At 41.9% G+C, this 12723-nt stretch overlaps 1 protein-coding gene across 2 annotated transcripts in view; it reads left to right on the top strand.

Moving 5' to 3' along the window:
• Window positions 1-12723, top strand: part of wdr27 (WD repeat domain 27) — a 284536-nt gene that overhangs the window by 58898 nt on the left and 212915 nt on the right. For both annotated transcript variants that reach the window (XM_051919351.1, XM_051919350.1), the window contains exon 14: window positions 2398-2479. In XM_051919351.1, coding sequence (XP_051775311.1) covers window positions 2398-2479 — 82 coding nt within the window. The remainder of the gene's footprint in view (window positions 1-2397; window positions 2480-12723) is intronic.

Genomic DNA, 12723 nt, shown 5'->3' with positions numbered 1-12723 from the left:
CAACGTTATTCATTTCTCCTTGCTGCTGATTGACTGCTTCCCTGTGACACATCTCCAGCTGAGTGTTCTTGTGTTTTCCGTTTTGTTCTTCTTAACCCTTAAACCGCCGCAACCGGCTATAGTCATTTGCCAGCACGTAGGAGCCGAGTATATTTGGTGACGTTCATTCATTGAACGCTGCAACCGGCTATAGTCGGTTCCCAGTGCAATTTACCAGCATGCTGGAGCTGATTAGTCAGTGCCGTACATTCGTTGAGCAGCAGCTCATGACCACTGCCGGCCCCTGCAGCACTGCAGCCTCACTGTCTCTGGGATTGAGCCACTGCACTAGACTAGCCTGCAGTCATTAGCATTGGTCTCTGTGTGCTTACGTGCAGCCAGTTCAAGCGCAGTTCGGTGATTTATTGAATTTCATCAATGGCGTCAGTTGCACCTTGTACATATTGTTCCAGTAGTTTTTTTAATAGTTTTTACAGTTCATTGGCAGTGTGTAAAATGATCAGTGTTACAGTAATTGTGATGCTCTTTGCATGAAAACAATGTGTTCCATTAAAATTTCACTTTTTCTTTGTGAATTGTGACAATTACTTAAAAAGTGCAGCAAAAAAGTATTTGGCATCCAGGGATTCATTAACCCCCAAGTATGTGGCAGTTTAAGGGTTAAAGCCCCACGATGCCGTCGAAACGCCCTGCACCTTCTAAGGCTTCTGGCAATGAAAACGCACTTGCATAAATTACAGTACATATAGCAGTAACATCTGTATTTTACATTCTCGTACTGCGGGTGACATATTAGTACAGTACTGTACAGTATACGGGTTTACCTTTACATTCTTTGTTTTAGGTAATGTATTAAGCCTGCGGTGGGTTGGCGCTCTGCCCGGGATTGGTTCCTGCCTTGCGCCCTGTGTTGGCTGGGATTGGCTCCAGCAGTCCCCCGCGGCCCTGTGTTCGGGTTCAGCGGGTTGGATAATGGATGGATGGATGTATTAAGCTGAGGTTGAAATGAAATTAAAGTGTTTTGGGGGCATATTTAGGGTTTAAACTATAAAAATAGGCATGTTTTAACCACATCCATAATTTGCGTTTTTTCACAATTCGCGAATTTTGAGGGTGTACTGTATTCCTCTTTATCTATCTATCTATCTATCTATCTATCTATCTATCTATCTATCTATCTATCTATCTATCTATCTATCTATCTATCTATCTATCTATCTATCTATCATAACTTTATTAGTACATTTTAAAATGTCAAGATGGGAATTCAACCTCACGTTATTTTGACTACCATTATTTTTGGAGTGTTAGTTCTGAAACAACATCCTAAAAATGCTTATTTTTGCATCTATGAACCCAGTAAGCAATTCTATGCATAGTATTTGTTGGAAGTTGCAATAAAAAAGTCTGGACATTCTAATATAATAAAAATATAAATTTATTGAGAGAAGCATGAATGAACTACTAAAATAGAACATCAAATTTTCCTGCTTCTGGTGTATGAAAAAAATCGAAAATATTCATCCATCTTATTTAATGTCCACAATAACTCATGTAACAGGCTATTACCTATGGTAAAACAGTTTGTCTGTCTGCCCCCTATTCCCAACCTCCACTTTTTAAATTCTTAAGATATCCTTGTGGGTAATTGAAGGTGGAAAGTGATGTGGAATATTTGGCTGACAAGAACAGGAAGGTGTTTGTAGTTGTTAAATATTACTTGGAATTATGTACACATTTTTTTGTTGTATTATTAATGTTTAAAAAACATCTATGATTATCATGTAAATATAATTTATATATAAATTTCTATTTTTATAGTCTCCTCTAGTAGTATTAATAAAGTCAGCACAACATGATAAATCAGCCTGTTGCAAAGGCCTCTTATGCATGAAGTAGAGAAATACACATGCGTACAAAGGTTTGCACTCATTGGACAGCCGCAAGATATCAGAATCGATTCAAGCACCTGGTGTACATTGACAATCCTCACAGAGAATACTGTACCCCAGGCTTACCACAGTCCTAGTGTGTTACCTGGGTTGGTGGATTTCTCTTAAAATTAATTTTTTTTTTGTTCAGCTGGGATTCTTGTTATACTGTTAAATTTTGATGAATACTTTGAAAGTCACTGTTAATGACTTTAACAGTGCTCAGGCAAGCTGTAACTATAGTGTAATAGAATTGTGGGTAAGTTTTATTTTTATATGTTATATACTTTTATTTCTTTTCTGGGTTCAGTCTTTATTACAATGTTGACTTTTGATTTATGATTTAATATTGCATTTTCTATGTACTTTGCAACAACACATCAAAAACCTGCCTAATAATTATTTATAAAATGTGCTATTTCTTGCAGCATTGTCATTTTTTATTTATCTATTATTTTTATATCAGGTCATATAAAGAGTTCAGTTAAAGACAAACCCCTTGTTTTCCATGCTAAAGTGAAATCATCTGGCTATACAACTAAACCAAGGTAAGTTAATACTTTTGTATTGTTTACAGTATCATCTTCACAGATAGATAGATATCTATCAAAATAATTTTAAAATGTTAAAGGAAAATCATTATGTATTGTGTCAATACATTCAATGCATTCTACTTTTGAATGTTCCAAAAGCTCCCGTTATTATAGCTGAAATCTTGCAATTATTTTAAACTAGATATTAACTATGACATGAAGTAAATGAAATAACACAATGTGTAACAGGAAGCTGCTGTAAATTATAATTAAGAAACGTAGGAGAGGGAAATTTAAACTGCGTGCAGTAGATTACACTAAAATGAAGGTAGAAAGAAGAACCCTAAAGAAATGTTCGCAACTTTAGAATGAAAGAATATTCCACTCAAATAATTTTTTTTATGTTTTTACCCAATGTAGTTGTAGTGATGGACGAGAAAAAAATTTTAATCACATATTTACATGATGATTTCTGATAGAACGAGCATCTATGGAGACCAAAGCTGGAGCACAAACAATATAGAAATGTTTATGAAAAAATCTCATGCTACTTGTGTCACATAATCCACACATTAAGTCATCCAGTTGTATGCTCACAATGGGCAAAATGCCTGCATTTTTTGCTAAAATATTGTTAAATAAATCCAAGTTGTGGATACTGAGGAAATGCTTCCAAAGGAGACAGGCCTTTTGAATTGAAGACAGGACTCTTAACCAGTGAATGAGACGATGACGCAAGACTTCAAGTCCAAAGCACGATCCCGTATACAAGCATTTGCAGTGCTTGTATTCCTTGGATTTTCTGGAAGCAATTTTTAACAGTATTTTAGCAAAAAGTGCACATGCTTTGCCCATTATGAGAGTACATCTGGATGACTTAAAGTATGGCTTGAGGGCTGAGTACTGAGGCTTGAGGCAAAGTGCTGAGACTTAAGGCATGCTGACGTGTACTTTGCAAACACTAGAGGCTGCTGAGAGTTTTTAGTGTTTTCTGTGATGTGAGAGTTAAATAAAAAAAAAATCAATTTTGCTCTTAAAATCTTGGGATTTGGTTGCCACTAAGGAGCTGTGTGGGAATTTTTAAAGCTTTTTTCCCTTTTAAAGAGTTTTTTTTTTTTGCTTTTTTTTTCGCCTGCACAAGAGCAAAAGTAGCTGGGTGTTTGGAGGTGCGCTTGGAAATGTTACTTGTACTTCTACGTGTCCGTGTTCTTGTTGTCTATATCTGAACTAGCATCGAGGAGGTAGGGTAGAAAGCAGCAGTAACTGACATCGGCATTTGTAAGCAAATAACCATGTCGTAACAGAGATTCCTTCGTTTAAAAGAAAAGAATAAAAGGCCTGTCTTCAAAACAATAAAGGGGAAGGCTCAACGGTGCGCAGGTAAGCAGCCAGCGTTAAGATGCAGATCAGGCACAAGAGACTGTAGGAGCAGATAAGGTAGTAAAGTTTTATTTATTTGTTTATTTTAGTTTGAACAGTTCTTAGCGGTCCAGAGGTAGAACAGATAAGTGGGCGAATGCGTAAAGGTTCCTTAATACGGGGGAATACAAACAGTGTGAGTGGAGAGCTTTTAAGTAAGGAATAAGAGGAGTGCAAAGTTAGGAGAACAGACTGAGAAAAGTAAAGTTAACCTAATAGAAGGAGAAACAGCTGGTAGCTGAGAGGGAGAACAGTACAGGAGCCTAAGGGGACAAGGCGTAAAATAGCTGTAGCAGTTCTTAGTGTTACCATTTAAGTTAAATCATTTAATTTTAAGAAAAAAAATGTTACTAATCCTAAATCAAATTTGAATAATGAGGCCAGTGCAATGCAAGTCCTGTTGGATGTTGGACTTTTTAGATGATGGCATGGAGGAGCCAGTTGTCTATGAGGGCTACATCTGCAGGAGATTCCAGCTGATCCAGCACCTTGAGCTCAGGGTCGCTGAACTAGAGGAGGAGTTGGCTGGCCAGGGTTGTAGTAGGTAATTGGTGGACCTGACCCAGGTGTCCTTTAGAGAGATAGTGTACACCCCCAAGGCGGCGTGGAAAGAGATTCCAGACCAGACAGGTAGAAATAGGTGAGTCATGGTCACAAGGCGTAAGGTAAAGAGTGCAGACTGTCCAGGGGCATCAATCCTAGAATTAGAAGTGTCAAACCGTTATTACGTCCTTGCAGAGCTGGACGGTGTCTCTGATGATTCTGAGGTGGTAGGCAGGGATGAGGAACCCCAACGGACCACCTCAAAACCAGTTCCCAGAAAGAGAGAGGTAGTGATAGTTGGGGACTCAATCATTATGGGGATTGAAGCGCAGATGTACTCCAGAGACAGAGAGTGTGTTGCCTTCTAGATGCACAGGTGGGGGACCTCCCTGGAAGGGTAGATGGGCTCTTGGCCAGAGCGAGGGTGGATCCAGTTGTCATGTCTATGTTGGAACAAATGACATAAATAAGGGTGTTCTGTCAGTTCTGCGATCCATATTCAAAGAGTTAGGTGCCAGGCTGAGGAGCAGGACTGACAAGGTAGTCTTTTCTGAAGTTCTGCCTGTGCCATGCACCAGTCCAGGTAAGACTGAGGAGATTAGTAGGCTTAACGTATGGCTCAAATCTTGATGTAGGGTGGAAGGGTATAGGTTTATGGGGCATTGGGACTCCCTTTGGAACAGATAGGACTTGTTCTGCCGTGACAGGTTACATCTGAACTAGAGAGGCACCAATGTATTGGGGAGGCATAAGAGTTGGCTATTCGAGGATTGTTTAAACTAAGGAACGGGGAGGGGCAGGGAGTTTAAGACAGGCCAGGTTTAGATCTATGTATGGTGGAACAAACAACGGTGTAGAAATAAAAATGTGTAGTAATGTAAATTCTAAGCCAACATTGAAATGTAGAAGGAGTAACCCATTAAAAATAGCTTGCCTTAATGAAGTATCAAAAATAAGGTAAGCGAGTTGGAGTTGTATGCAGCATAATTATGATATTATAGCAATAACAGAAACCTGGCTAAATAACAAAGATGGGGATGTGTGTAACATACAGGGATACACATTTTTTAGGTAGGATGGACAGAACAGAAAGTGAGGACATGTGGTTTCGACTGGAAAAAATTAGGGAAAGAGGTCTTATTTTAGGAGTGTGTTATAGACCACCCAATTCAGACAGTAATTTCAACACACATCTTTTTAGTAATATCAAAAAGGCAAGTTCACAGGGAGATATTATAGTCATTGGGAACTTTAATTATTCAAATATTAACTGGGATAACCTTACAGATGGAGGAGCAGCGGCTCTACTCTGAGCCCCTCCCGGATGACTGAGCTTCTCACCCTATCTTTAAGGGAGAGCCCAGACACCCTGCGGAGGAAACTCATTTCAGCCGCTTGTATTCGCGATCTCGTTCTTTCGGTCAGTACCCATAGCTCATGACCATAGGTGAGGGTAGGAACATAGATCGACTGGTAAATTGAGAGGTTTGCCTTGCGGCTCAGCTCCTTTTTCACCATGACAGACCGATGCAGAGCCCGCATCACTGTGGACGCAGCACCGATCCGCCTGTCGATCTCACGCTCCATTCTTCCCTCACTCGTGAACAAGACCCCGAGATACTTGAACTCCTCCACTTGAGGCAGGATCTCGCTACCAACCCTGAGAGGGCAGTCCACCCTTTTCCGGCTGAGGACCATGGTCTCGGATTTGGAGGTGCTGATTCCCATCCCAGCCGCTTTACACTCGGCTGCGAACCGATCCAGAAAGAGCTGAAGATCACGGCCTGATGAAGCAAACAAGACAACATCATCTGCAAAAAGCAGTGACCCAATCCTGAGTCCACTAAACCGGACCCCCTCAACACCCTGGCTGCGCCTAGAAATTCTGTCCATAAAAGTTATGAACAGAATCGGTGACAAAGGGCAGCCCTGGCGGAGTCCAACTCTCACTAGAAACGGGTTCGACTTACTGCCAGCAATGCGGACCAAACTCTGACACCGGTTGTACAGGGACCGAACAGCCCTTATCAGGGGGTCTGGTACCCAATACTCCCGGAGCACCCCCCACAGGATTCCCCGAGGGACACGGTCGAACGCCTTTTCCAAGTCCACAAAACACATGTAGACTGGTTGGGTGATCTCCCATGCACCCTCCAGGACTCTGCTATGGGTGTAGTGCTGGTCCACTGTTCCGCGACCAGGACAAAAACCACACTGTTCCTCCTGAATTCGAGGTTCGACTATCCGATGGACCCTCCTCTCCAGAATCCCTGAATAGACTTTTCCAGGGAGACTGAGGAGTGTGATCCCTCTGTAGTTGGAACACACCCTCCGTTCCCCTTCTTAAAGAGGGGGACCACCACCCCGGTCTGCCAATCCAGAGGCACTGTCCCTGATGTCCATGCGATGTTGCAGAGACGTGTCAACCAAGACAGCCCTACAACATCCAGAGCCTTGAGGAACTCCGGGCGTATCTCATCCACCCCCGGGGCCCTGCCACCAAGGAGTTTTTTGACCACCTCAGTGACCTCAGTCCCAGAGATGGGGGGGCCCACCTCCGAGTCCCCAGGCTCTGCTTCCTCATTGGAAGGCATGTTAGTGGGATTAAGGAGGTCTTCGAAGTAGTCCCCCCACCGACCCACAACGTCCCGAGTCGAGGTCAGCAGCGCACCATCCCCACCATATACAGTGTTGACACTGCACTGCTTCCCCCTCCTGAGACGCTGGACGGTGGACCAGAATCTCCTTGAAGCCGTCCGAAAGTCATTCTCCATAGCCTCCCCAAACTCCTCCCATGCCCAAGTTTTTGCCTCAGCAACCACCGAAGCCGCATTCCGCTTGGCCTGCCGGTACCTATTTGCTGCCTCCAGAGTCCCACAGGACAAAAGGGTCCGGTAGGACTCCTTCTTCAGCTTGACAGCATCCCTCACCGCCGGTGTCCACCAACGGGTTCGGGGATTGCCGCCACGACAGGCACCGACCACCTTACAGCCACAGCTTCGGTCAGCTGCCTCAACAATAGAGGCACGGAACATGGCTCATTTGGACTAAATGTCCCCCACCTCCCTCGGGACGTGGTCAAAGTTCTGCCGGTGGTGGAAGTTGAAGCTACTTCTGACAGGGGGCTCTGCCAGACATTCCCAGCAGACCCTCACAACACGTTTGGGCCTACCAGGCCTGACCGGCATCCTCACCCACCATCGAAGCCAACTCACCACCAGGTGGTGATCAGTTGACAGCTCCGCCCCTCTCTTCACCCGAGTGTCCAAGACATGTGGCCGCAAGTCCGACGACACAACCACAAAGTCGATCATCGAACTGAGGCCTAGGGTGTCCTGGTGCCAAATGCACAAATGAACACCCCTATGCTTGAACATGGTGTTTGTTATGGACAATCCGTGACGAGCACAGAAGTCCAATAACAGAACACCACTCGGGTTCAGATCGGGGGGGCCGTTCCTCCCAATCATGGCCTCTCAGGTCTCACTGTCATTGCCCACGTGAGCATTGAAGTCTCCCAGCAGGACGAGGGAGTCCCCAGAAGGTATGCTCTCTAGCACCCCCTCCAGGGACTCCAAAAAGGGTGGGTACTCCGAACTGCTGTTTGGTGCATACGCACAAAAAACTGTTAGGACCCGTCCCCCCACCCGAAGGCGGAGGGAGGCTACCCTCTCGTCCACCGGGGTAAACCCCAATGTACAGGCTAGAAGTCGGGGGGCAATAAGTATGCCCACACCCGTTTGGCGCCTCTCACTGGGGGCAACTCCAGAGTGGTACAGAGTCCAGCCCCTCTCAAGGAGATTGGTTCCAGAGTCTAAGCTGTGCGTCGAGGTGGGCCAGACTATATCTAGCCGGAACCTCTCAACCTCGCACACTAGCTCAGGCTCCTGCCCCTTCAGAGAGGTGACATTCCACGTCCCAAGAGCCAGCTTCTGTAGCCAAGGATCGAACCGCCAAGGTTCCTGCCTTCGGCCACCACCCAACTCACATTGCACCCGACCTCCTTGGCCCCTCCCATAGGTGGTGAGCCCATGGGAAGGAATATAATACAATTCTCAGTATGTTGTAAGAGTGCAGATGCAAAGACTAAAATTGTTAAGTTGAACTTTGGTAAGGCAAATTTTGACCAGATCCAACAAAGTCTAAGGAGGATACACTGGGATAAGCTTTAAAGTGTGGAGACAGTCAAGGAGCAGTGGAACAAGTTTAAAAATGTTTTACATGTACTGCAGGACAGATACATACCTAAATTTGTAATTAATAGGAAATTTTAAAAACTCCAAAGTGGATTAAGAAAGATTTAAAAAAGAAGCTGCAAAGGAAAAAACTGCTTTATAAGGCATATAAGACTAATGACTGCAAAGTGAATCGTAGAGTGTATGAGAACATGAGAGCAAGCAGTAAGAAGGATATCAGGGAGGCTAAAAGACAGTTGGAGAGGAATATAGCAGATAAGGCAAAAGAAAACCCTAAGAGATTCTTTCAGTATTTTAGTAGTAAAAGAAAAAACAGTCAAGGAGGAAGTAAAGTGCATCAGAAATAGTAAAGGGGAATTAAAAGATACAGACAATGAAATAGCAGATACCCTAAACTTACTTAAGGTCTTCACACATAAGCAAGTGGATAACCTCCCAGAGGACCACTAAGGAGGTACTGAGGGATTTGGAAATTGTAGAGGGAGAAGTACTGCTCAGATTACATAAATAGTCTGAAATCAAACAAATAACCAGTACCAGATAAAATTTACATTCAAGTTGTTAAGGAGGCTAACGAGTACATATATAAACCCTTGACACATATTGTTAGGAAGTCACTGCGCACTGGAGAGATTCTGAAGGACTGGAAAATGGCAAATATCATCCCATTATATAAAAAGGGTGACAGGGCAGAGCCAAGCAACTATAGGCTAGTAAGCTTAACATGCATCACAGGAAAATTAATGGAAGGAATTATTAAGCATAAGATTGTGCAAAACCTGGTAAGGACAGGAGTTATTAGGATCAGTCGGCATGGGTTCAGAAGAGGGAGGTCATGTTTTACTAACATGCTGGAATTCTATGAGGAGACAACAAAAGGATACGATCAAAGTGGAGCAGATGATATTATTTATCTGGACTTTCAGAAAGCATTAGATAAGGTGCCACATGAAAGGTTGGGCATCAAACTAAAAGAAGTGGGAGATCAAGGTGAGGTTTTTAGATGGGTGCAGAATTGGCTCAGACACAAGAAGCAGAGGGTGATGGTGTGAGGAACCTCATCAGAATTAGCCGATGTTAAGAGTGGTGTTCCCCAGGGGTCAGTGCTAGGGGCCACTGCTATTTTTAATATATATAAATGATTTAGATAGGAATATAAGTAACAAGCTGGTTAAGTTTGCAGATGATGTTATATTATTACAGAAGGATTTGGATAGCATACAGGCTTGGGCAGATTTGTGGCAGATGAAATTTAATGTCAGTAAATGTAAAGTATTACACATAGGAATTTCATGTGAATTTCCCATCGGGATTAATAAAGTATCTATCTATCTATCTATCTATCTATCTATCTATCTATCTATCTATCTATCTATCTATCTATCTATCTATCTATCTATCTATCTATCTATCTATCTATCTATCTATCTATCTATCTATCTATCTATCTATCTATCTATCTATCTATCTATCTATCTATCTATCTATCTATCTATCTATAGGAAGTAAAAATGTTAGGTTTGAATACACAATGGGCAGTCGTAAAATCGAGAGTACACCTTAGGAGTCATAGTGGACTCTAAGCTATTGACTTCCCGACAGTGTTCAGAAGCCATTAAGAAGGCAAACCGAATGTTAGGTTATAAAGCACGGTGTGTGGAGTACATGTCCAAGGAGGTTCTGCTAAACCTTTATAATGCACTGGTGTGGCCTCATCTGGAGTACTGTGTGTAGTTTTGTTCTCCATGCTAGAAAAAGGACATAGCAGCGCTAGAAAAGGTCCAGAGAAGAGTAAGTAGGCTGATTTCTGGGCTACAGGAGTGAATTATGAGGAAAGATTAAAAGAGCTGAGCCTATACAATTTAAGCAGAAGAAGATTAAGAGGAGACATGACTGAAGTGTTTAAAATTATGAAGGGAATTTGTACAGTGGATCAAGACTGTTATTTTAAAATGAGTTCATCAAGAACACGGGGACACAGTTGGAAACTTGTTAAGGGTAAATTTCGCAGAAACAAAAGTTTTTCTTTACACAAAGAACGATAGACACTTGGAATAAGCTACCAAGTAGTGTGGTAGACAGTAAGACGTTGGGGACTTTCAAAACTCGACTTGATGTTTTTTTGAAAGAAATAAGTGGATAGGACTGGCAAGCTTTGTTGGGCTGAATGGCCTGTTCTCGTCTAGAGTGTTCTAATGTTCTAATGCTTATGTGACATGAGTAACATGAGATTTTTTTCATGCATGTTTTTATATTTGCTTTTTTCCAGCATTGGTTTCAATAGATGCTGATTCTATCTGAAAGTTTGTTGCCTCCATTCTGCATGGAAACATGAGATTAAAATTATTTCTTAGTCATCACTACAAAACATTATCATTTTTTGGTGGAGTATATTCTCTTAAGATAGTCCAGCATGTTCAAGGTCAGGATGTCATTTGAAAATTCTTACCATTTTTGCACTATAAAATTCCTACTGAGCAGAATTGTATTTCATTGAGTACCTCTTAAAATAAAGCAATGCACTGATAAAATATTAGGATTTCAGAAATGAACCTATTCTCTTCACAACAACAAATAGTAATTGGTAGTCGGGTGCTTGTGACCATTTGTTAAAATGTACATAATAAACCCTAGAGAGATATGGGAATGTGATTCTCCCGATAGCAATTTACCAAATAGCTAAAATAACAGCCGATTCAGTCCACTAATTAATTTGTATGTGGCTGTACATTTTATTTTCAGAATTTTTTATCTGGAAAAGACCTATCATGGAATTCTGTTTTGTAGGTCCTAATTTATCTGACCTTTACCCTTAGACCAGTTTTTAATGAGTAACCTTACTAGGAGCATGGGGTTTTCAGAAACATAACAATGAGAATCACTGATGCACAGAAGCCATTCCATCACTCCATGGTTAATCCTTGTCATTTTTTTGATGTATGTTCTCTTTCATATTTGAACCCGTTCAAATTGTATCTTATTTTTATGTTATAATAATTAATCATTACAAGATTTAAATTAAATCATTACTTTGTAAAGATTTCCACCATTGGAAATACAGTGGTGTGAAAAACTATTTGCCCCCTTCCTGATTTCTTATTCTTTTGCATGTTTGTCACACAAAATGTTTCTGATCATCAAACACATTTAACCATTAGTCAAATATAACACAAGTAAACACAAAATGCAGTTTTTAAATGATGGTTTTTATTATTTAGGGAGAAAAAAAATCCAAACCTACATGGCCCTGTGTGAAAAAGTAATTGCCCCCCTTGTTAAAAAATAACCTAACTGTGTTGTATCACACCTGAGTTCAATTTCCGTAGCCACCCCCAGGCCTGATTACTGCCACACCTGTTTCAATCAAGAAATCACTTAAATAGGAGCTGCCTGACACAGAGAAGTAGACCAAAAGCACCTCAAAAGAAATTCAGGAACAAATGAGAACAGAAGTAATTGAGATCTATCAGTCTGGTAAAGGTTATAAAGCCATTTCTAAAGCTTTGGGACTCCAGCGAACCACAGTGAGAGCCATTATCCACAAATGGCAAAAACATGGAACAGTGGTGAACCTTCCCAGGAGTGGCCGGCCGACCAAAATTACCCCAAGAGCGCAGAGACGACTCATCCGAGAGGTCACAAAAGACCCCAGGACAACGTCTAAAGAACTGCAGGCCTCACTTGCCTCAATTAAGGTCAGTGTTCACGACTCCACCATAAGAAAGAGACTCGGCAAAAACGGCCTGCATGCAGATTTCCAAGACGCAAACCACTGTTAAGCAAAAAGAACATTAGGCTCGTCTCAATTTTGCTAAGAAACATCTCAATGATTGCCAAGACTTTTGGGAAAATACCTTGTGGACTGATGAGACAAAAGTTGAACTTTTTGGAAGGCAAATGTCCCGTTACATCTGGCGTAAAAGGAACACAGCATTTCAGAAAAAGAACATCATACCAACAGTAAAATATGGTGGTGGGTAGTGTGATGGTCTGGGGTTGTTTTGCTGCTTCAGGACCTGAAGGCTTGCTGTGATAGATGGAACCATGAATTCTACTGTCTACCAAAAAATCCTGAAGGAGAATGTCGGCCATCTGTTCGTC

The sequence above is a fragment of the Erpetoichthys calabaricus genome, chromosome 15 (genome assembly GCF_900747795.2).
Source record: "Erpetoichthys calabaricus chromosome 15, fErpCal1.3, whole genome shotgun sequence".
Lineage (NCBI taxonomy): Eukaryota > Metazoa > Chordata > Cladistia > Polypteriformes > Polypteridae > Erpetoichthys > Erpetoichthys calabaricus.
This window is presented reverse-complemented; position numbering and strand designations above follow the sequence as displayed.